Here is a 22,742-nt window from a genome sequence, read left to right as displayed (position 1 = left end):
TGGTCAATAGTAAAGTTGTTATGACTGATAAACAACTATGACGGAGAAAATACGATAGCAATTATTATTATTTGGTCATGTGTAATGTGTTTTGCGTGCAATGAATCATAACATCCTGTTCCAAGAGTTCAAAACAAAATTCCTCGGACATCTGTCGGAGGAAATTGTAAGTTATTATTGTAAACACAAAAGTAATGTTTAGCGCGTGCTCTTACAGATAAACATACTTACAACCAGCAAATTAGTTGAAGTGTGTTGTAATCTCGACTTTTGATCGTAATTTAATTATTATTTGGCCTTGGTTTTTTACCGGAAACCAATATGTGTGATAAAAACCGTTCTGCGCAACAAGCCGTCTGCGCACCTATCATCCGGTTGGCTGTTAACATCTGTCACACACACGACACACAGTTGAACGCAACACGAACGCGACTCTTCGCAAACGGCCAACGAACAAATTGCTTTCATCTAGTTCATACACTTCCAATTAAATTGATGAGTCAGTTGCGAGCGTAAGTACACAAAGAAGTGACTCGGGCTGTTATTCTTGATTAGATCATCCAAGATGTTGGACACGCTCGAGTACGGCGAGTGTATTCGCGACTCGCCGAAATTTAGGTGAGATTTAGTAAAAGTTACTGTATTCCTTCATTAAAACAAATGTTTTCTAGGCAAGTACTTGAGCAGCAAGAGTTGAGCATTGAGCAATTGGAACAAAAACTCGACAAGATTCTTAGATTATGTGGAACTATGATTGACAGTGGCAAGACCTACATATCAAATCAATGGTAAAACATATTTTCTATTGTATTAGTTAATTTCTTAGTAAATAATTACTTTATTGATTGATAGTTCATTTGCCAACTCTCTATGGGATCTAAGTCATCACTTTCAAGAGGATCCAACAGTGCTTTCATCATTGAATAGGCTTATTCATGGTTTTCAGGAAATGAATAGATTTCATACTACTTTATTAGATCAAGCATCAAGAACTGTGTTGAGGAGCATTACTTCATTTATAAAGAATGATATTAAAGGTAAAATTGATTGTACTTATATAAATAATCAATTAAACTAAATAATTAATAATATTAGGTGTAAAAGAGAATAGACAGCATTTTGAGAAAATTTCTACTGAGTTTGACAATGTATTAGTGAGGAATAGTCAAACATCAAAAAGCAAACAGATAGAAGTGGAGGAAGTGCAGAATTTACTTGTGGCAACCAGAGTTAGCTTCAGTCACCAATCATTAAACTATGTCAATTCTGTGAGGATATTACAAAGTAAAAAACGACATGAATTGTTAAGCTCTGTAAGTAATTTTTTGTTTTCTTTAAATAAATTGTTTAAATGAATTATTTTTATAGTTTTTATCATATATGCATGCATGCACAACATATTACCATCAAGGATCTGAACTGTGCAGTGATTTGGACCCATTTTACAGACAATTGGCTGATGAGGTAATAATTATTTAAAATATCATTAAGTTCTCTTTGAATATTTTATATGTTTAGATTTGTGATATGCGAGATGACACTTCACGCCTCGAAAAAGAAGTAGCCAACTCTCACAGTATTGTAAATAACGTTGAAACAATCCCGAAACTTGGTTCTGGCTCGAATGATCCTATTCTTGAAGGATATTTATTCAAACGCACGTCAAACGCGTTTAAAACATGGCATCGCAGATGGTTTCGATTACATGACAATAAATTAGAGTATAGGTAATATATTAATCATAAAAATAATGTTTTACTTGTATTAACAGCGTATATCTTACAGGAAACGTTCTGGTGATAAAGATTACACCGTTATGGAAGAAGATCTTCGGTTGTGTACGGTGAAATCGGTGCAAGAAGGTGAAAGACGGTTTTGTTTTGAAGTGTTGTCTCCATCAAAGTATGTACATGCTCGGTTTTTATTTATATGTCGTTTTCTATTATTCTATTTCTATTTTCTTTCCTATCATTACAAAGAAATGATAAAAGGTATGATTTTGACAAGTTTTGATGTAAAATATAAAAATGTTTCTACTTTATCGCAGATCACACATGCTGCAAACTGACTCGAAAGAAATGTATGACGCTTGGGTAGCAGCCCTGCAGAGAGGCATCGGTGCTGCCATTCAACAAATTCCAAGCGATATTTCCATGATGTCAAATAATAGTTTTATGGCACGGAATAGCGATCAATCAGCAATTAAACAAGACTCGGATAAACTGCGGAAGTTAAAGTAAGTTTTACTAAATTTATTTTAAAAAAAAAACTTATAATAATACTATTATTAAACTTATTAGAATGTGGGAGCAGTTGATTAAAATACCAGGAAATAATTTGTGTTGTGATTGCGGCAGTCCGAATCCAAGATGGGCGAGTATTAATCTTGGAATTACGCTGTGTATTGATTGTTCTGGCGTGCATCGTAGCCTCGGAGTGCATTACAGCAAGGTGCGTTCGTTGACTCTGGATGATTGGGAACCGGAAGTGGTTAAAGTAATGGCCGAGTTGGGTAATGCAGTTGTTAATCGTGTTTACGAAGCGCTCGTACCGGAAACCTTCATTAGGGCGACGCCATGTTGCACTGGGTAAAAATAACCTTGCTTTTTATGTGTTTTTAAATTTTTAATTTTATATTACAAATTTTAATAGAATCGTTAGAGATAATTGGATTAAATCGAAATATGTTGAGAAACAATTTATCAAGCAATTAATGCCGTTTGAATCATCAAGTCAACGATCATCACGTTATTCAGACGTGCGAAAGTGGAGCGTTAGGAAACTTCGTCGTCGACCCCGAAGTGTCGACACGAATTTAAAGAAGACTAAAAGAGATTCGTTTCCGGAGAGACCAGTAACGGAAATCGTGTCAAGTGACAATAATTTACAACAACGACGTGATAGTGGCTCGTCTGTTTTGTTATTTGGTGGTGAATTCGAAAAGGAACCGATTATTGGTTCGCTTAGTTTAGGTACAGATCAAGATGATTCAACAGGTGGTGAAGAAGAGGAGGATCCAAATGCTGAAGATATTTCTAAGTTACATCCGAATTTATTGTTGTACAAAGCTGCCGCTGCGCATAATCTGCCTGTGATGTGTGAGGCATTAGCATTGGGCGCGGATAAACACTGGGAGAATGTAGAGGATAAGAATCGCACGGCTTTACATCAAGCAGTTATTAGTGTATGAAGTTTTTATATTAAAATAAAAGCGAATATGTTAATTTTAAATTTAATATTTAGGGATCTGTTATGGCTTTGGCGTATTTAATGATAAACGGCACTAAACTCAACGTCCAGGATGAGGATGGATGGACAGCACTGCATTTGGCCACACAACGTGGACATACCGCGCAAGTTTGTTTCCTTTTGAAGCATCATGCCGATCAGCATTTAGGCAACAACGCTGGGAAGGTCCCGCTTGAAATTGCAGAAACAAACGAGAATGCTGATATTGTCACATTGTAAGAGTTTAATATCTGATTTGGAGTTTAAAATTTATTAATTATATTGTTTTAGATTACGTCTTGGTCGATTGAACGAGGAAATGAAAGACTCAAATGAAGGAGTGTCGGGCGATGATACTTTCAAAGATGTGGTTCGTGACTTTTCACAAATGGCTGTGACCCATCCGGAACGATTACAACGAAATTCAAAAATTGAATGAATCATATAGGTATTATTTCTGCATGTTATGACAAAGTTACATTTCTATTTACATTTATGACGACAAACGAGAAGATGAAGAGATGATCACGAGTAAGTAATTTATGGTAAGCGCGTTAAATAATTTATATTTTTAATCCGTACTTTAATGAAACAATAAAGTCAATAATATATAAATTTATCGCTGAGTTAAGTTTGCATCATTAGTGAACAAGGCAACATAACCTAATATTTTATGTATACATATGGTCAAATTTATGGTAATCATCGTTTTTGCTTCGCAATCTTAATGAAACTGAAGGATTTTTTGCTCAAAAAGTTATTTTTGATTAATGATGAAATTTTGTACAGGATTATGTAAAGTCATGATATTGCTTTTAATAGTTAAAAAACAAGAATCGCCATTGATAAGATGAAACTAACGCGCACTATGTGCGTTTGAATGAAATTAATATTTTTTTCTGGACTTTTTGACCGGCACGGTTAATTGTAGGTTATTGGTTACGTTTATGAAGGTTGGTGGTTACGGTTAATCTAACCTAAAACTGGCAATGTTATAAGACTGAATTATCTTTGCAATTCTTTATTTCATCTCATCAAAATACACAATAAAAATGCAAAAAGCTGCATTAATACTCGACTGAACCGCGTGCAGCACAGTCAAGTTTACAAACATTTTGTTATGTTTAAAAGTCAAATACAATAAAATAAATTATTTTAGTAGGTTTAAAATAATTAGGATTAAAACACGATTAGTTGCTACTAATACCGCGGGTGAAAGTACATGAAGGATGAGAGTTAGTGCAAGAATGGGAGTAGTTGAGTTTGTGTGGGACGTGAACGGGTGATGAGATGAATGATGAGGCGAATTGTTCTACTGAGCGCTGGTGGGCACTACGGTAGAGGGCGCACTAGTGGTGCTAGTGCTGTTGAAGAGAGTATCGTCCGGGCGGCACTTGTAGACAAATGCCTTGGTGGAGATATCGTCCTCATACTTGGTGCACAACTCATCAGACTTGCACTTGCAGCTAATTATTATTTAGAAAACCAAACGAATTACATTAAATATTGCTTTAAATTTAATTTTGTTGACTTACTTGTACACGTAGTAATCCACCTCGCGGCTGGCGCGGACGTAAACGGCCCAACCGCATGGCGAATCAAATTCGCAAGGCTCATCCTCCGGTTTCACCTCTGGCTTCTTATCCAGGACTTCAGCGGGTGAACGAGCCTTTAATGTTTAATTAATATTTTGTTTTATTTAACTCCAGAAAATTTAGTACTCTTTACTCAACCACGTGTTGCACCGGAAGTACAGCAAATTTAAGTCGGCCATTTTGATTTCTTTTAAAATGTTTTATAACCGTTTTTAGAAGCAAAAACTTCTTAATTCATGCAGAATATGCTTATACACAAAAGTAAAAGTAAGAAAATTTTGCTTAACCACGTGTTGCACCGGAAATACATAAATTTCATGTTGGCCATTTTGATTTCTTTTAAATTCTTTCACAATCGTTTACAGAAACAAAAAATATGTTTAATATGATGCAGAAAATACTTCACACAAAAGTAAATTTTAATTAACCACGTGTTGCACCGGAAGTGCATAAATTTAAAGTCGGCCATTTTGATCTCTTTAAAATTGTTTTATATCTAACCGTTTTCAGGCACAAAAATTTGATTTAATAAGATGGTGTGAATGCTTACCACCCGGGAAGTAGATCTTCCAATGACTTCATGAGCGACAACGAGGCCCAGAAGGAGTACGAGCGCGAGTTTTGGCTTCATGGCGCCCGCGTTAAGAGATTGATCTGCAGATCGGCACTTTCACACTTGATCGATGTTTTACCCGTTTTACCCACGCGGCGTGAAGATGCGCACTTATATAGGTCATCGATGACCGCCAAATGCGCCACGCAAGCGCGAGCCGGCCTATAACGGCGCGCGATTTGTTTGTTTGCGACGCATTTCGCTACAAATATGCGTGTTTGCATGCATGCACTTTAATCTAATCAAATTCACAAAGAAACACGAGCAACAATGGGCACCTCAATTATAAATCACACACTCATTCATTACTGATTTACACTTCAGCGTGCAAGACTCGTAATGGCGGAGGTGTTGGTTGCAAGTATAAATAACATGCGTTAATTTACAACCAATTAAAATTTTTAAGTTGAGTTTTGTTTTTGTTTGTTTACATTGTTTTTCTAGATGATTTTTGTAACTTCTTTTGAGTACAATGTTACAATTCATTAATGCCTCGCTGCGAATGTACCAGATGTGCATTCCATCGCAATTGTTCATAAAATGATTAATTACACAATCAATCGTGATTGATGGCGCTGCATCGGCGATTTTATTGATAGACAGCTGGGTGCCATGCAGGCAGGTCAATTCATTTTAAACCATTGCGGAACGTTTCATGTGACAACGCGCATCATCAAACACAAAGTCCGAATTCACAACACGCAACCATTTTCCAACCGTTCGTTGTTGTTTTTTTCTCTATGCCGCAATACTCAATCAATGTTTTTATTGTTGAGCGAACTCTGTGGCTCTGTGAATGAATGAAATACGCATCATCTTATCGAGTGCGGCTTTAATTTTAATTGTTCACAATAATAACGCGTCATGTTCGTACACCACATAGAGTGTTTTGCATTGTCTAAAATGATAATCGGCGTAATTGAAGCGGACCATACACGATGTTGACGTCAGTCGAGTGTCGAAAAAGAGTAAACAAATTGATTTCGACACATTCATCAATGCAGATTGTATTTGTTCACGATATCTCTTATTGATGCGCTGCACAATTCTTAGAAACGCACTACATGTGATAAACTTGTGTTTTATTATTTCGAATAAAACAACTGAATAACGTTTTATATGGTTAAGAATATAAAACTTTTAAAGTTTGGTTTATCAGCGCCCAAATTTGAGTTTTAATTAGAAACTTCTCATTTAGATGGCTACACTATGAACAAATCATAAATTCATCAAATAAAATGTATGCATTGACATAAACTAGGCGTGACTAGCGGAATATTATTTGTTTGTTAATGATGATGGCTTCTAGAGTGTAAATAGTTTAAATATCAATTAGTATACGGTTTAAACTTCCGAATGATTGTCTCTCCCACCTCGATGCCACCTCAGCAAATTCCAGTGCAAGTTCAACATTCGTCCCGTTTGTCCCCTTTGCCCTCTATTCGACATTGTCACATCTATTCACACTTGATGTCCAACTGATAAACAATTCGTGTACGTCCTGCAATAAAACAAGTTTTTGGACAATTTGTTGGCATTTAGTCTACTGACGGTTTGGAATCAAACGTCGAGTAAGCTTCATCAATCACATCAAAATTTTTGTAAGTATATGCCGCATTTTCGCCTTTCATAAGTTTCAAATATTCATAGAAAATTCACTGGAGCTATATATTAATTATTTTTATTAATTATTTGGTCTTTAAATGATATTGAATTAAATTAATTTATAAAAATGTTTGCATTAAGGCGAATACTCTCACTGGTTAATCTGAGGTTATTATTTGTTGTTTATACTAATGTTGTAATATATTATATAATTGGTGGATATTGTTAATTATTGTTATATTACTGCTTGGATTTCAGAGTTAAGTGCCTGTATTCACATTTGAAGTATTCCACTGAAGAAGAGTGCAACATGCCTATTAAAAACATATTTGCAAGGCAGATCTTTGATTCCCGAGGCAATCCCACTGTTGAGGTTGATCTCATCACTGATTTGGGATTGTTCAGAGCTGCAGTTCCTTCTGGTGCCAGTACAGGTATGTAGTATTCATATTTTACATTTATTTATGTTGTACGTGTTATTTCATGTTATGTCAGTCATGATTTTTGTGTTTTTTTCATGTTTTTCTTTAATACAACTTTATGCTTACATTTAATCATAAAATTTGCATTAATATGCAAGTTTATACATTAAACATTGAAATAAACATAATTTTTCTGTGATTTTTATCAAGATAATATCAAAATATTAATTTTTTAGCTTTTTTCTGTTTAATTTACTTCAAAAATTAATATAAATATTATTGTCTAGGTGTTTATGAAGCTCTTGAATTACGAGATGGAGATAAAGCTCACTACCACGGAAAATCCGTGTTGAAAGCCATTGCCAACGTGAACGACATCATTGCCCCCGAATTGATCAAATCGAACCTTGAAGTAACGCAACAATGCGAGATCGACGAATTAATGTTGAAACTCGATGGCACTGAGAATAAAGCAACTCTGGGCGCAAACGCCATTTTGGGAGTCTCCTTGGCTGTGTGCAAAGCAGGCGCAGCTAAACGCGGCCTGCCATTGTACAAGCACATTGCTTCACTGGCTGGTAATGACGAGATCATCCTGCCAGTACCGGCGTTTAACGTTATTAATGGAGGATCGCATGCTGGTAACAAGTTGGCAATGCAGGAGTTTATGATCCTGCCGACTGGCGCCAAGAGTTTCTGTGAAGCTATGAAGATGGGTAGTGAGGTTTATCATCATTTGAAGGCAGTAATCCAGAAGAAATTCGGTCTGCAGTCGACTGCTGTTGGCGATGAAGGTGGTTTTGCGCCTAAAATCAAAGACGCCAAAAATGCGCTCAATTTAATCACTGAGGCGATCAAGAAATCTGGTTATGCAGGAAGAATTTCCATCGGTAAGATATTTTTTGTTTTGTTTTAAATTTGGTTTATTTTATGTTGTTAATATTATTCAGGTATGGATTGCGCTGCTTCTGAATTCTACAAAAAGGGAAAATACGATTTGGACTTTAAGAGCGCCAAATCCCCAAGGAAAAGTGGCTCGCTCCATCTAAGCTGCGAGACACCTACATTCATTACATCAAAAGTTCCCCGTCGTATCCATCGAAGATCCCTTCGATCAGGATGATTGGAACTCTTGGATTGACCTAACTGCCAAGACGAATATCCAAATCGTCGGTGATGATCTTACCGTCACCAACCCGGTGCGTATCCAGAAAGCCGTTGAGAAACAGGCGTGTAATACGCTATTGCTGAAAGTCAACCAGATTGGCTCAGTCACCGAGTCGATCAAGGCTCACCAAACTGCTAAAGCCGCCGGATGGGGCACGATGGTGTCGCATAGATCTGGTGAAACTGAAGATACATTCATTGCTGATTTGGTGGTAGGTTTGTCCACCGGACAGATTAAGACCGGCGCACCTTGCCGTTCTGAGCGCTTGGCTAAGTACAACCAGATTCTGCGCATCGAAGAGGAGCTCGGCGATAAGGCGAAATACGCCGGCGAGGCTTTCCGTAGACCATCGTAGAGTTGATAATAACACTGCCTTGTATCATGTACAATCCTATATCAGTTGATTTATTTGGAATTTTATTCAATGCTTACAGCATCTAGTGGCTAATTACACTTTTATAGTTTTCAAGAAGCGATGATTTTCTAACCTCACAAAAGAACACAATTGAGTTAATTTTTGATTTAGTTTTAAGAAAGGATAGAAAATGTTTGAATTTCAAGTTGAATAGCTGGTATTTAGGCGTGAATGTTTAATATTTGTCACAAATGCAGCTAAAATGCCTTGAAAACGTTCAAATTAGCAAAAATAGCAAAAAGACACAAAGGCTGTGGCAAAAACAAAAATTTGTTTAAAAACAAACAAATCTCGTAGAAACCAACGTACAAACCTTCCTGTTACACAAACAACAAAAATTCTTCTACAATAATTCTGAAAATGTCTGAATACGAACCAATTAAACCCGGTGATTCAGTCTCAAGCGACCATCTTCAAGATGCCCTCTTCACCCCAGAACACCGGCAGAAAATGAGCATAACCGTGATGGCCATATCAAGTGTTATGATAGTAGCCCCGCTCTTGTGCCACTACGTGAAATCCAAAGCATTCGAACTCAGCGCCCAACTGGTGGCGATGTACATGGGCGTAATCACAGCAGTCATATTCTATTGGTATCCACTGGACAAATTCTCGGGTGTTATGGTCAGTCCGTACAACATGCTGACCATCTACTACACCTTCATGATGGTACGATTTGTCTACCCAATGGACACGTATGTTTTCCGCAAGTCTCTTTCACATATCCTACTCATCGGCGTGCTCGGCTGGCTTGTATTTGTAATATGTTTTGGATTTCTACTCCTTACCTTTGCTGGAGAGTTGACCACACTGACATTTACAAAATTATGCTTAATAGGAGTGCTGTTTGCACCTTTGGAACTTCCAAGCGTGTTGTTGAACATGGAACAGATGAAACACATTCGTGTAGTGATGATGAGTGAATCTATCATTACTTCTATTCTGTCAATACTTTCTTTGAATCTATTATTTGGTGATTTGAAAGGATTGTTTATCTATTGGTACCAACCTGTACTGGTTTTCATGAGACTATTCCTGGGAGCTATTGTATTAGGCATTGGTTTAGGTTTTTTGTCTGCGTTGATATTTTCAAAGTACTGCATTAACTTCGCGTGGACATTACTATCGGTTATGACCACGAATTTTATGCTGTACCATATTACACAGTTTGGAGTGAGCTGTAGTGGAGGATTAAGTTGTTTCATCGGCATGCTTTTGATAAGCCAGAAAAGAATCATGATTCCACAACATATTGATAAAGAAGTGGTTGTTTTAATCGACGTGATCTATTATATCATGTCGATTGTGACTACTTTTTTAGTTGTGTGTAACACACTACCACAGTTTTTGGATTCTTTCACTGTCATGACGACTGCGGTCTCACTTGCGTTGTACATTTGTGCAAACGCCTGCAGATTAGTGTTTTTCATTAGTATTTCTCCATTGTTGAGCCGCTGGGGATATGGGATGAATTTTAAATCTCTTGTTACAATGGTGTGGTGTGTAAAGAAAGGTCCACTGCCTTTTATATTGCTTTCTGTGGTGGTGTTTGAAGGTTTTCATGAAGTTGTACCTAAAAAGACACTTGTGTTAGGATTGAATTATATGTTTTTGATAAATGCACTCAATGAACTCTCATCTTGGTCAATACTGAAAAAACTGGGACTTGCTGGGAATGAATTTCTTTTGGCAAGGGCTAATGTGAAGAATGCTTTTAAGATTATTGAGAAGATTAGGGATGAACAGTTGGCTATCACACGAATGAACCGGTAAGAAATACTTTACCATATAAATATTCAACTTACAAACATGGTTATGTTTTGTTTAATTGTATTTAGGTATTACAACGATGCCAATTGGAAAATTATAATCGGAAGTTCATTAATCAGCAGTAAAATAGCAAATGACGATGATACTCTCACGTATGAAGATGGATTGACTTTTGAAAAAATGCAGCCGTTTTGTAACAACTGTCAGATTGCGGTTGAACATGAGCCATCCAAAAGAGAATACCAAGATAAATTAGAGTATCTTTTACACAACATAAAATAATTAATATTTATTTACTTATCGATGAAATTTTAGCGAAGTGAATTTGAGAGTGCTACACGCAGTTCGAGTATCATTCGTGCGACAATTTGATTGTGGTTTTATTGATATTGTTGTACTAAGAGCACTTCTACGTATTCTCGACGAAGCTTTAGATTCCAAAGATCATACAATGAAGTTTGAGCCCGTCCTTGCACAACTTCAAGAGAAACATCACAATGTAAAACACAACGCAATTTTGATTTTAATATTGGAATTATTTATATGATTTATTTTATAGAAATACTATGAAGGACTCAGAAAAAGACTGTTCATTCACAATAAGAAACAGTTTAAAAGACGCTACGTCCCACGATACCCACGGTGTTATAGAATAATGACAAATGTCTACTTTATGGCATTCTTCGATTTCCTTACATTGTTACAATTTTGTCTATCAGCTAGCGGAGCTTTAAATCATAGACATTTTTTCATGGCGTTTCTAACGATAGCACTTATTTTATACTTCGTTGAATTTGCTGTAAAAATTTTCGCGTGTCAATCTATAAACACAAAAGATGGATTTCATCGATATATAAAGTAAGTAATTAAATATTTTAACAAAAATCAAGAATATTTATTGTTTTTTTTTTTATTTCATTCTAGGCCATTTTGGAACAAATTTGACTTTATATTGTTACTCTACAGTATAGTCGACTTCCTTCTTTGTATACTCATCGATTACTTCTATATATATTTGAAAGAAAAGAGTGTGTTCTACCGGGTGAGATTGTTTATACATGGTTCACTTCGTATGGCTCGCATTTTCCGAATATTCCGATGGACCACTAGAATACGACAATATATATTAAGAAGTTATGATGAACGTACCGATGCTAAACTTCGTTATGTCTACGCCATTGGACGTGGACTTGTCACTAGCTATGAAGATGTAGACGATATTTTGAATACACTCACAGATGAACCGAAAATATCGAAAAATGTCCGGCTGAGACTCCAGACTGATCGTAATAAAATCGCTAAAGAATTGGGTTTGATTGAGATGACGCGGCCATTGTTAATCATGGCGTTGAAAACACGTCAAGGGTTGATGTGTACGATGACAACCATCCACAATGCGGCGAAACAATTATCTGTCGATGGACTTCTGGACGCTGATGAGTACTTGGAATTGAATGATGTGATTGCCGACAAGTGGGAAGCTGTTAATAAGATAAAAACCATTCCGAATCCAAGCCCCAAGAGTATTTTAGCTGAAATTGTTTGGTTGGATGGAGAAGAACATGTGTTTAAGTTTCTGTATGAAAAGGTTAAGTTGATTGTGTGGGATACAGGCGATGTGATTTATTCAAAGGGAGATGTTGCTGAAGGTGTTTATGTAATTGTCACAGGTAAATATATATTTTTTGTATTTAGGGTGTAAAAGTATGGTTATGTTATGAATATTGTAGGAATGATTAAAGTGGTTTACAATCCTACCAAGGAAATGTTGGATAATCTTCATATGGATGGTTTACTGCCGATTAAGGATATGATTCGTCAACCTTTGTTTGATTTTCCTACTGAAGAATACATTTCTATTGGGAGTAGTATTGGGGAGTTGTCGGTGATGACCGGGCGGCCATATTGCTGTGATGTGTACGCGGAAATACCCACACAGGCTTTCATTTTGACAAAAAAATGTTATTGCTGAAGCTATGGCGTTGAGTATTGATCCAATTAATGGGTAAGACATAATATTTTTGTTAATATATTAAGTTTTTTATTGAAATGTTTGTTTTTTAGATTATTTTCCCGAATATGGACACATATAGTTTACAAATTTGTAAAGCTTATGCTTAGAGAAGTACCATTGTATTCGGATATTAAGTGGGACCAAATGAATGCGTTAATGGCGCGTTCTTTTATTGCCAAAATGGACGCGTATACAATATTTCGTGCGAATGATAATATTGAAGAAATTGTTTTAGTTGAAGGTACACTTGCGGATTATGTTACTCAAGAAGTGTTTGTTGCCCCGTGTATTATACCAAGGTATTGATAGGAATGTCTATTGTAATGATTGTTATATTTTGGTGTAAAATGTTGTTCATTTGTGAAGGGGTTCACCGGCTTTGATTGTAATCGATACTCGCACACCGAATTCGTTGGGTTCAAAGGCGAAAGTTTTCATTGTGCCTAAAGTGGATATGGATCCATATGAAGTTATGATATTTTCAGAGATTATATCAGACCTGGTAAGTATTTATCATATTTATTGTAATTTCTGCAAAGAGTGGTGAGAGATTTACATGTTTACCTAATGACTTTCCCCCACTCCATTTTGCGGGTTGCTCGTAATGGTACCTAAGTCGTCTAGCGGTTCAGTTGCATTGTAGGTTTTATTTACATACATCTAAAGATTTCAATGTCATAAATTTGTTTCTAATAGGATACTTCTGCGTCAAGTGATTGTTTCCTATTTAAACATGAAAACTTCCGCAAATGGCAGAAGAATCGACGTAGCATGCCTGCTGGACTATGGAGAAGTTCAGGAAGCATGGCGAGGCAAAAACTATCTGTGAATCAAAGTATAATTAAAATCAATATTAAATATTTTGCAATATATAAGTACTCAAGTATTTAAAAATATCTTACATTTGCAGTTTTGCTTCAATCTATGGAAAAAATGAAAAGCCATAGTGATGTATTTTTAAAAGATGAAAGTAAAGACGATGAAGAGGATGATCGGCCATCAGAATCGGATTTGATATCACAGGGAAGAGTAAATATGAACATGATTAAACGCATACGTAAACGAACTCGACGTTGATTCATATTATCATTTAGTGTCTGACCTTTTTGGTTAATATTCATTCATTTTATAAATTGTGCAATAATACGTTTAATTGACGCTATTATTTATATAAAAATTAGTTTGTATTGAACATATTGTTTCTGGTTTAGTGTTAAACTGAAAATGCTGCAAGAACTGTTTCTTATTAATACAACAGTACAATATTCTCTTAATTTATTATTGAGTGTTATTGTTAATGTGCATTTTCAAAGTGACATCTGTATTGCACATTATTATGACTCATTGAAACGCAGTGCACTTTCCGTTTCCGGTGCTGAAGTGCAAACAATACCTACAGTTGTAAATTCCAACGAATGCAATCATGGTTGCCGTCAATTCATTATTGAAGATCCATTAGTGCATAAACTGTACAATCCGTACAAATCTTGTATGATTCAACATGGCAATACTCAGATGAAAACATTAATCATCCTGCAATTGTATAATCTGTCTGTGCATTTAAATCATTCGGATAATTTTGGTCGTGATGTTATTTTCATCGAACGAAATCAGAATTATTTTGATATAAAAGGATTTGATGATTTACATCTACGAACTGTTGTGCTTTTAAATCGCTGGAGTATCAATAGGAATAATTTTATTGATGATAATATAAATATCAATTCTTTATTCAAAGCAAGATGGAGAACAAATCCTAATGCTTTTATTAAACTTCAAATAAGTCAAAGATTTGAGTTTATATTTAAAACAGTTTCTGGTGATTTTATTGGAATGGATGTTAATGTTATGCGTTATTTTGCAAAACATTTAGGTGTCAAATTTAAAGCAAAAATATCTTATGATGCAGAGGAAGAGCAAAACATAGAGTATTATTTTTATCTGGATCATGCAAGTTCAGGGCAAAAGGAATGGCCGCAAACGTATCCGTCGACGGAAATGCATCTAACCTATTTTGTTCCAATACCTAAGTAAGTTTTTTGGTAACAAAATTGTATTATTATTGAAGTAGAATACAAATACGTTCATTTGGTTGTCTATACAAAATTCCCAAACTTCCTGTTCTAACTTCAGTCCAAATTTCTGTTTTACTTTCCTACAATGTCGTAATTTCTAGAATCTACATCAATTGGTTGCAATTAGTACAAGTTTTCCAACTTCAAATATGGATTCCACTTTTACTTTCAATCATGGCTTTTATTGTTTACTTTTGGGTTGAAATGTTAGTAACCAGGTGAGAATATTCAGGTTTTCTGATTTTTTTTTCTTTTTTAATGTTATGGAACATACTCTTCAGTTCACCTATACAAAGTCCTATAATGACAGTTTATGGAACATTTTTAACACAATCTTTGAGTTTTAAACAAGTTCCACGACGTTCATCATCCCGAATGGTATTTGCATTAGCATTAATAGCTGTTGTCAAATTTTCTTCGCTGTTTGCGACTGGAATTGTTACACAAATGGCAGTACCAAGGTAAAAATTCATTAATTTTTATTATATCAATTCAAAAATTACAGTTTACTACTTTTTTTATTAGATACGAAGATGGAATTCGAACAGAAGATGAAATTGAGGAACACGGATACTTAAAAGTCAGTTTCGCCGATTTGTATTCACACCAAGATATTACCGATCCAATTGAGGCAAGTAAAACCATATCATTAAACTATCTCAATCCAAATACCTACATAATTCACTTTATATCAACAGAGAGAAAAAGTTAAAGACGCAAGATACACAAAACTAATGGAACAATTAACACGTGGAGGTGCAAAGGCAATTCATCACTGGTTAATGACAGAATCAGGCCGTAAAAAGTGTTTCACACCAACACGCATCAAAATATTAACAAGTTAAATTTTAGTTCTGGTTGATATTCCAAGACTATTGTCGAGAAAACCCTCAAAAGCGCCTCACAAATAAGTTATACACATTTTCACGCTCGAAGAAGTTCATACGCCACGTTAATCCCTCAACTTAACGACTTCATTCTACAATGCAAGGAGGCAGGATTATATCACAAATGGGAGTGGGATATGTACATGAAAATGTTCAACATGTTCACCATCTTGAAATTTCTAGACGATAACCTCCCCCCAATCAAACCGAGAACTTTAAGTATCATACAATTACAAGGACCATTTTGGTTTTTATTGATTGGAATCATAATCGGAGTGCTAACATTTTCAATAGAAATTATTTATTCTTCACGTATTTATTATTATTATCTATATATATAAAATTTGCGTGTCACAGTGTTTGTTTCCATACTCCTCCGAAACGGCTTTACCGATTTTTACCAAATTTTATATGCGTATTCAGTAGGTCTGAGAATCGGCTAACATCTATTTTTCATACCCTAAGTGATAAGGGTTGTTCACCCTTAACTTTTTTAAATTTTTGGACAAATTCTTTTGTTTTATTTTTTTATAATGTGAAATTAAAAAATACATACAACCCTAAATTTTTAGTTTTTTATCACCAACCCCTATTTCTTTATAGCCATTTTAGTAATTTAATCATTTTTCATCCCGCTCAAAGAAAATTTTTATATGCGTATTCAGTAGGTCTGAGAATCGGTAACTTCATATCTCTAAGTGATAAGGGTTGTTCACCCTTAATTTTTTTTAAATTTTGGTCGAAATTTTTTGGTTTTATTCTTTTAATGTGGCATTAAAATATACATACAACCCTAAATTTTTGGTTTCTTATCACCAACCCCTATTTTTTATAATAAGTAAGTTACTTTTTGTCTACACTAAAATTTATCTAGATACTTGAAATAATTTATATGGCAAAACAACGTTTGCCCGGTTAACTAGTTATTATCTATAAAATACTTTTGTTTATATTATTACTAATCATATAAGGGAAATTTCCGTGTAAATGAATTTCAAGAATTAATAAAAGGTGTGACCAATACCCGATACTTTGTATTAGTAATAAGTGAGTTGATTGTTGCCGCCGCCACCGCCGTGGCCGCAACCACTACCGCCGCCGCTGCGCAGTTGAATATCCGGCGGGACGGGACGTAGATTGCACAGTCGCAGCACAACATCACGACGGGTTCACGCACGCCGCTACCGCCTCCGCAGCCGCCGCCACAAACGCATAAACATCACACTCGCGGCATGCTGAAATTCCGACCTACACCGCCATGATTACAATCCGCCTGATAAACGACACATGATCAATCGAGAAGAAATAATCACAACGTGTTATTCAATTATTGTCAGTTTGATATCAATGGAATATGTGATTGCGAGTGGTGAATCGACGCCGACGGACAAAAGGTATGTTGGTATGCGTGTGTGTTTGATAAACAATTGACGCACGCTTTCGTAAACAGCAAAGATCACACACAACACACAAACATATTCAACATGTTTATAAATATTCTATAACTTTGCAGGTAGACAAAGCAATTGAATAACTTGTGAAATGGGTGCGAATCAATCCGGACGTCTGCACAAATCGTTTTCCTACGGCGAAGAAGGTAATATTATAAATTGTTTTAATCTATGTATAAAATTTAATTCAAATCTAATCTAAACTTTAATGCAAGCTGATTAGTTTTTAATCCGTTTACGGCGCGCGCGTCTGTTTTCAATTTCGAATTGGAAACGTGCCAAATTCTGATCTGTTTTATTGAATACTAAGGGTAGGTACACAAACAAACGCGAAACGAAAGCAAACATTATCAACGTGCAAATAGAACCAGCGCGTCCCCTCATCCCTTCGGGCGCCCTCAGAGCTTTCGAATTATATTATTTCGCTTGCACACGCTCACAATATCCACGCGAACGGAACGAAAACTCGAGCGAGCGCGGTGAGTTTGTGGCACAGGCCGGCAAGAAATCGATCTTCTTCCGCGCTCTCTTGCCGGTGACTCGAGCTTAATGCGAAATAAATTTGCTCGACGGAGCGTGCTCCACTCTCGCGTCACACATTACTAGATTAATACATAACTACATTCCGCTAGATTGGTTTGAAGATTGATTACTACAGGTTTTGTTTTTGTTTTGTTTTTTCTTCACACTGTGTATATTGTACAGGACGGAGTAATTTTGCTTCTTTTGTTGATTTTATTTTACATTTGCAGTCAACTTTGATCAGTTCCAAATCCTACGTGCGATAGGAAAAGGAAGCTTTGGCAAAGTGAGTAGTAATAAATAAAAACTTAAAAAATAAAACAATATAATGTATATTTGGTTGCCTACATTTAAAACTTTGAATTTTGATATTTAAGAAATCGATTTTATATTTATAATTATTCTAGGTATGTATTGTTCAAAAGAAAGACTCCAAGCAAATGTTTGCAATGAAATACATGAACAAACAGCAATGCATCGAACGAGACGCGCTGAAAAATGTTTTGAGGGAAGTTGACATACTCACACGACTGGAGCATACATTTTTGGTGAATATGTGGTTTTCTTTTCAAGGTAAACACATGCAAAACTGTTTATTTAAATTTTTATTGATATAAAATTTTGGTTTTATTATTATACAGATGAAGAAGATTTATTCATGGTGACAGATTTGTTGCTCGGCGGAGATTTGCGTTACCACATGGCACAAGAAGTCAATTTCACCGAGGATGCTGTTATGTTGATCGTGCAAGAATTGGCACTAGCTTTAGATTATCTACAGACCAAGCACATTGTGCACAGAGATATTAAACCTGACAATATTTTATTAGACGAAGAAGGTGCGGTTGAATTATGCAACTTAACATAATATTTACTTTTAATTAATTTTGTTTTGGTAAGGTTTTGCACACATCACAGATTTTAATATTGCAACCATTTTGGATGAGTCACAAATAGCGACATCTATGTCCGGCACAAAACCGTACATCGCGCCGGAAATCTTTGATTGTGCGCTTGATTTATCACCTGGATACTCGTATTCTGTTGATTGGTGGTCTTTAGGTAATATTTATACTAATCCGTGTTTAAAAATAACAATTAATTTGATTATTTACGAATTATCTAGGCGTGGTTGCATTTGAGATGTTAGAAGGTCACAGACCATTCCCGATTCACTCACAAACAACAGTCGAAGAAGTGCGAGATATGTTCAAAGTTGGTTATGATACGCCTAAAGAATGGAACATGAATACAAAAAATCTTCTCTCAAAACTACTCTGTATCAATCCTGATGAACGAATTTCTTCTATTGATAAACTCAAACAAATGCCATGTTTGACAAGTGTTGATTTTGAATCAATTGAACAAAGAAAAGTTAAACCCTTGTATGTTCCACCAGTAAGTCAAAAATTAGGTTAAATAAGGTTATGAAAAGTTTTATAATTGGATTGGATTACAGCGGGATCATTTAAATTGCGATCCTACTTTCGAGCTTGAAGAAATGATCATTGAAGCGAGGCCTCTGCACAAAAAGAAGAAACGACTGGCTAAGCAAAGATCAGTACGGGAAATACAAGCAACTGTTGAACCAGTAAGTTTTGAAATAAATTAACATAACCTTTTTAATAACGAACATGTAAATGTGTATATTAGGAAAGAGAGTTGTCTCTAGATCAAAACCCCACAATCATACCCGAATTTAAAATTTACAATCGTTACCACGAGTTGGCGCGTCGTGAACGTGAACGTAAAGAACAAGCGTGGGAGCGCGAGCTGCAAAACGCAATGAACTCCTCGAATCCGCTAGAAGTCCTGCCCGAAAACAGTGCCGCCATGCACACCTGCCAGAGTTGTCCGAAACTGGTTACCCGGCAGGAAAGCGATGTCACCGCATCACCACGCTCTGGTAAACTGCAGAAGATGGCCAGCTACGATTCGGCGATCAAAGTGAGCACAAAGATCAAACATGGCTGCCGCAGTTTCTCAATCAAATCGAGCGATATCCATAACAAGGGTGACGATCTCCTGCAGAAGGTCCAATGTTTGGACTTTATAGACCGGACGCCTTCACCGAACGATCGAACGGCGGATAAAAAATGAACAAAAGTGCAATTACGATGGCGAATTTAAATCTATACTGGCCTTTAAAACCTAAGAATTTATATATTTATTAAGAGGAATCTCAAATTCAATTCTAGACACACACACACCTAGCGGACTAATAAGTAACTGTGAGTAGACATTGAAGAAATTTTAAAATGTAAAGAACCAAATCGTCAACAAAACAAAATATGAACTATTAATTAAACAAATGAAACATTCGCGAATCTTTACAACGGAATGTACACACGATATATGAATATTTACAAAACAAAACAAAAACACACACAAATCCAATTTAAAGATCAAGTCCAAGCATATTTTCACGCAGAGGGGGGCCAAACATAACCTACGTTCATAACCTTCACACAGCGCGGCATTGTTTTACACCAAATTTATATGTATAACTTATTTTTGTTACGAGGCAAATATCAACACACATTATCTCATCCCCAGAGGCAAAAAATCAAACCTAGAACCTAGATGAATGTTAGTGATATTAAATCGATATCAAAATCAAGCATTTTGAAAAAATAAATTTATTGTTAATCACATCCAATAACAAAGAAAAACTCTTTATAAATAATTATAAAAGCAAAAACAATTCTGAAGCACACGCATGCGCATTGTAAACTTATTTTTATGGAATGTACGACCATCGTTTCAATACAAGTGAAAATGAACTTAACGCTAAATGTTTGTACGTAAAACTTGTCATCGGCATATCAAACAAGAAATGTTAAGTGCCTTAAGTGTTAAACAGCAGTGACATCTGTAGTTTCAATGCGCGAAATCGGCTCCATCACCTTAACACTCAGGCTGTTGTCAGACTCTGGCATAATTCTCAAATTCTGCAGAATCTCAATCACGCTGTCGACAACCACCGGCGACACAGCAGGATCATCATTCTCGGTAGTGACGCGCGGTTTAGCATAATGCAGATAACAGAAACCTTTGTACCCACGCCAGGTGATCTCATTCGGCTTAATTCCGCGCTCGGTGAGTGCATTCTTCAGATCACGAACGCGTACATTCTTTTCAATGTTACTCACCATCAAGGAAAAGTCAATCTGTGACTTATTACGACGAAATTGTCGACGAGCACGGTTTGTTTTTGCTTCCTTGTCTGCATCGTTTGTCTAAACAAGCAAAAATGAAACATTTATTTGATTTTTATAAAGAAAAACTTACTTCCGCCCCAGATTCCTTGTCGTTTTTACGTGAATTAAACCTCGGTCGTCGTTTTGAGAAGCGTTGTCGTGGCGCACGCTCCTTATCATCCTTCTCGTCTTTATCTTCAGCCTGCGAGTCAGACGTACGTCCTTCTGAACGTGGCCGTCTGCGCTGGAAACGCCTGTAAGCAAGATATCGCTTTGGCTCGTACGATTCAACGTCAGTATCTTCAGCCTTCAGGGTGACATCTCGCCCTTTACTATATTAATAAACAAAATAAATTAATCTGTAATAAAATATTATATTTAGCTTACGTTTCATCAGCTGTGCGCAATTCCTGAAGCACCGGCATTAGGTTAACTCGCCGATTCGACAGAATACTCCAAATAATACCCTCTGGTCGCGGAAGACGCTTTTGTACTTTAATAATTTTGCTTGGAGTGAGTATATAATCGACAGGTACATCATAAGGCTTGAACATGTCCTTTGGCAATGAATCAAATACCTAGAAAATATTTTTTTGTTAATATTATGAATTTTAACTCAAAAAACAATGAATATTTACCTGTAGGTCATGTACAATTGTAACTACAACAGTCTTTTCTGTAATTGCCTTCATCTCGAGCAACATAGCAAACTCCAGATCAGCATAGCCTTTGCCTTTTCCAATGCGATGGCCATCCACTGACACAGCCACACTGCCCATGATAAACATATCAATTTCAACTGGATCACCTAGAGATATTGTTTTCCCGTCGTGTTCAATACCGCGTCGGCTAATTGCGGCGCGTATATCTCCCTTGCTGGCATTCTCATCAACATTTATCAATTTCAATAGACCTTTCTTGAGTCTAGGCACTGGCACATACAGTTGCTTGTGGTTTTCAAGCACTACAACACGCGCATTTTCTTGTGCCTTGTCTGGATTCACTTCAATGTATTTGGCATGCTTAAACTCTTCGAGCTGTGCAAGTTTGGCAGCTGCCTCATCGCTGCCTTTGAAGTTTGGAATACGACCATAGATAGGTCTGGGGAAGTTAGCCAGATGCTTGTGTTCTAATAACTGCCATACATGCCTACGATACGCTGCCTTGGAGGAATCAATCTCGACGGAGATGTTCTCTACAAGATAAATATTTATTTTTGTTTACTAATTGAGTAGGTGTTTATATTATATTTACTCACCTTTATCTGCTGACATTTTGTATTGTATAGAACGAATATTATATACGTGATGCGAAATAAAAATCACAGATTTCTGATGGAAATATGACGACTTCCAGCGATCACAAATTTATTTTTGTCGCAGTTTGCTTGTTTCAACAGTGAGTTGCCATGATGTTGTGCGTTTCGTGCGTTTTTTTGTTTTTGATCGGTCAGAACCTACCACGACCTTGGCATTGCCTGTTACAGAGCCCACTTTAGCCCACAAGCAGACTCACGTTTCGCGTTTCTTTACTTGTCATCCCTCCCTCAATTTATTATTCAGTTTTCATCATGATTCGAAGTTCAAATAATGATTTTATTTGTTTGGAACAATTTAGAAAGATATGTTTTAGTATAATTATAATTTACATGAATACATTTGCCTGGTATTTCTTTTAATTGTGGAATATATTGGAGAAATGCTAATGTTTATTCATACTTTTGTTTAATTTGCAACATATTGAATTATTTCTTGCTAAATAAAAAGCGCGGGTGGCA

The 22,742-nt window shown here is 36.1% G+C and overlaps 7 protein-coding genes across 9 annotated transcripts; 5 read left to right on the top strand and 2 right to left on the bottom strand.

Annotated features, from left to right (window-relative positions):
* The first annotated feature begins 396 nt into the window (after positions 1–396).
* Positions 397–3,854, top strand: CenB1A (Centaurin beta 1A). Its single transcript, XM_065299118.1, has 12 exons — positions 397–618; positions 672–788; positions 853–1,037; positions 1,096–1,313; positions 1,369–1,464; positions 1,519–1,727; positions 1,786–1,902; positions 2,048–2,236; positions 2,301–2,588; positions 2,653–3,184; positions 3,244–3,464; positions 3,520–3,854. The coding sequence occupies exons 1-12, from the start codon at positions 566–568 to the stop codon at positions 3,665–3,667; spliced, it is 2,373 nt and encodes a 790-aa protein (XP_065155190.1). The 5' UTR covers positions 397–565; the 3' UTR covers positions 3,668–3,854.
* Positions 3,855–4,233: 379 nt separating this feature from the next.
* On the bottom strand, positions 4,234–5,540 carry LOC135789333 (uncharacterized). Its single transcript, XM_065299121.1, has 3 exons — positions 5,374–5,540; positions 4,764–4,897; positions 4,234–4,694 (listed from the first exon to the last, which is right to left on the bottom strand). The coding sequence occupies exons 1-3, from the start codon at positions 5,452–5,454 to the stop codon at positions 4,541–4,543; spliced, it is 369 nt and encodes a 122-aa protein (XP_065155193.1). The 5' UTR covers positions 5,455–5,540; the 3' UTR covers positions 4,234–4,540.
* A 1,204-nt stretch (positions 5,541–6,744) lies between these two features.
* Eno (alpha-enolase) lies at positions 6,745–9,103 on the top strand. Its single transcript, XM_065299119.1, is given in 6 exon segments — positions 6,745–7,037; positions 7,300–7,475; positions 7,751–8,353; positions 8,414–8,482; positions 8,485–8,541; positions 8,544–9,103. Coding segments are annotated over 5 exon segments (1,296 nt in total). The 5' UTR covers positions 6,745–7,037; positions 7,300–7,351; the 3' UTR covers positions 8,987–9,103.
* Positions 9,104–9,253: 150 nt separating this feature from the next.
* LOC135789329 (sperm-specific sodium:proton exchanger-like) lies at positions 9,254–14,104 on the top strand. 2 transcript variants are annotated; one of them, XM_065299116.1, is made up of 11 exons: positions 9,254–10,815; positions 10,885–11,073; positions 11,132–11,315; positions 11,376–11,674; positions 11,741–12,486; positions 12,547–12,821; positions 12,881–13,129; positions 13,197–13,332; positions 13,447–13,469; positions 13,527–13,665; positions 13,741–14,104. In XM_065299116.1, the coding sequence occupies exons 1-6, from the start codon at positions 9,407–9,409 to the stop codon at positions 12,786–12,788; spliced, it is 3,069 nt and encodes a 1,022-aa protein (XP_065155188.1). In that variant the 5' UTR covers positions 9,254–9,406; the 3' UTR covers positions 12,789–12,821; positions 12,881–13,129; positions 13,197–13,332; positions 13,447–13,469; positions 13,527–13,665; positions 13,741–14,104. The 2 variants fall into 2 exon arrangements, with proteins under 2 accessions (XP_065155188.1, XP_065155187.1); XM_065299115.1 differs by lacking the exon at positions 13,447–13,469.
* Positions 14,105–14,724: 620 nt separating this feature from the next.
* On the top strand, positions 14,725–16,062 carry LOC135789612 (uncharacterized). Its single transcript, XM_065299530.1, has 6 exons — positions 14,725–14,860; positions 15,007–15,123; positions 15,187–15,366; positions 15,431–15,536; positions 15,604–15,703; positions 15,758–16,062. The coding sequence occupies exons 1-6, from the start codon at positions 14,829–14,831 to the stop codon at positions 15,814–15,816; spliced, it is 594 nt and encodes a 197-aa protein (XP_065155602.1). The 5' UTR covers positions 14,725–14,828; the 3' UTR covers positions 15,817–16,062.
* Positions 16,063–16,918: 856 nt separating this feature from the next.
* Positions 16,919–20,553, top strand: LOC135804296 (serine/threonine-protein kinase 32B). Of its 2 annotated transcripts, XM_065318120.1 has the most exons (9): positions 16,919–17,186; positions 17,306–17,389; positions 17,996–18,051; positions 18,173–18,338; positions 18,407–18,604; positions 18,666–18,827; positions 18,892–19,163; positions 19,225–19,356; positions 19,419–20,553. In XM_065318120.1, the coding sequence occupies exons 2-9, from the start codon at positions 17,335–17,337 to the stop codon at positions 19,863–19,865; spliced, it is 1,488 nt and encodes a 495-aa protein (XP_065174192.1). In that variant the 5' UTR covers positions 16,919–17,186; positions 17,306–17,334; the 3' UTR covers positions 19,866–20,553. The 2 variants fall into 2 exon arrangements, with proteins under 2 accessions (XP_065174192.1, XP_065174193.1); XM_065318121.1 differs by lacking the exons at positions 16,919–17,186; positions 17,996–18,051.
* Positions 20,389–22,468, bottom strand: lost (methenyltetrahydrofolate synthase domain-containing protein lost). The gene is made up of 5 exons (XM_065318123.1): positions 22,224–22,468; positions 21,604–22,160; positions 21,353–21,543; positions 21,057–21,297; positions 20,389–21,004 (listed from the first exon to the last, which is right to left on the bottom strand). Exons 1-5 carry the CDS (start codon positions 22,237–22,239, stop codon positions 20,621–20,623), a joined length of 1,389 nt encoding a protein of 462 aa, XP_065174195.1. The 5' UTR covers positions 22,240–22,468; the 3' UTR covers positions 20,389–20,620.
* Positions 22,469–22,742: the final 274 nt, after the last annotated feature.

The sequence above is a fragment of the Atheta coriaria genome, unplaced genomic scaffold (genome assembly GCF_025399875.1).
Source record: "Atheta coriaria isolate IRGN ID8LTWV9N9 unplaced genomic scaffold, Caltech_Dcor_3.1 hic_scaffold_3_pilon, whole genome shotgun sequence".
Taxonomy (NCBI): Eukaryota; Metazoa; Arthropoda; class Insecta; order Coleoptera; family Staphylinidae; genus Dalotia; species Dalotia coriaria.
This window is presented reverse-complemented; position numbering and strand designations above follow the sequence as displayed.

Excerpts from the sequence above, each read along its gene's own strand:
- CenB1A (XM_065299118.1), top strand. The coding sequence starts at position 566 with ATGTTGGACACGCTCGAGTACGGCGAGTGTATTCGCGACTCGCCGAAA. Across the intron at positions 789-852 it reads ACCTACATATCAAATCAATG|TTCATTTGCCAACTCTCTAT; the intron begins GTAAAACATATT and ends ATTGATTGATAG. Across the intron at positions 3,185-3,243 it reads TACATCAAGCAGTTATTAGT|GGATCTGTTATGGCTTTGGC; the intron begins GTATGAAGTTTT and ends TTTAATATTTAG.
- LOC135789333 (XM_065299121.1), bottom strand. The coding sequence starts at position 5,454 with ATGAAGCCAAAACTCGCGCTCGTACTCCTTCTGGGCCTCGTTGTCGCT. Across the intron at positions 4,898-5,373 it reads GAAGATCTACTTCCCGGGTG|GCTCGTTCACCCGCTGAAGT; the intron begins GTAAGCATTCAC and ends TAAACATTAAAG. Across the intron at positions 4,695-4,763 it reads GTGGATTACTACGTGTACAA|CTGCAAGTGCAAGTCTGATG; the intron begins GTAAGTCAACAA and ends AATAATAATTAG.
- LOC135789329 (XM_065299115.1), top strand. The coding sequence starts at position 9,407 with ATGTCTGAATACGAACCAATTAAACCCGGTGATTCAGTCTCAAGCGAC. Across the intron at positions 10,816-10,884 it reads GCTATCACACGAATGAACCG|GTATTACAACGATGCCAATT; the intron begins GTAAGAAATACT and ends AATTGTATTTAG. Across the intron at positions 11,675-11,740 it reads GGATTTCATCGATATATAAA|GCCATTTTGGAACAAATTTG; the intron begins GTAAGTAATTAA and ends ATTTCATTCTAG.
- LOC135789612 (XM_065299530.1), top strand. The coding sequence starts at position 14,829 with ATGCATCTAACCTATTTTGTTCCAATACCTAA. Across the intron at positions 15,367-15,430 it reads ACACAAATGGCAGTACCAAG|ATACGAAGATGGAATTCGAA; the intron begins GTAAAAATTCAT and ends TTTTTTTATTAG. Across the intron at positions 15,537-15,603 it reads ATATTACCGATCCAATTGAG|AGAGAAAAAGTTAAAGACGC; the intron begins GCAAGTAAAACC and ends TTATATCAACAG.
- LOC135804296 (XM_065318120.1), top strand. The coding sequence starts at position 17,335 with ATGGGTGCGAATCAATCCGGACGTCTGCACAAATCGTTTTCCTACGGC. Across the intron at positions 17,390-17,995 it reads GTTTTCCTACGGCGAAGAAG|TCAACTTTGATCAGTTCCAA; the intron begins GTAATATTATAA and ends TTACATTTGCAG. Across the intron at positions 18,828-18,891 it reads TGTTGATTGGTGGTCTTTAG|GCGTGGTTGCATTTGAGATG; the intron begins GTAATATTTATA and ends CGAATTATCTAG.
- lost (XM_065318123.1), bottom strand. Across the intron at positions 21,544-21,603 it reads CAATTGTACATGACCTACAG|GTATTTGATTCATTGCCAAA; the intron begins GTAAATATTCAT and ends AATATTTTCTAG. Across the intron at positions 21,298-21,352 it reads TTGCGCACAGCTGATGAAAC|TAAAGGGCGAGATGTCACCC; the intron begins GTAAGCTAAATA and ends TTATTAATATAG.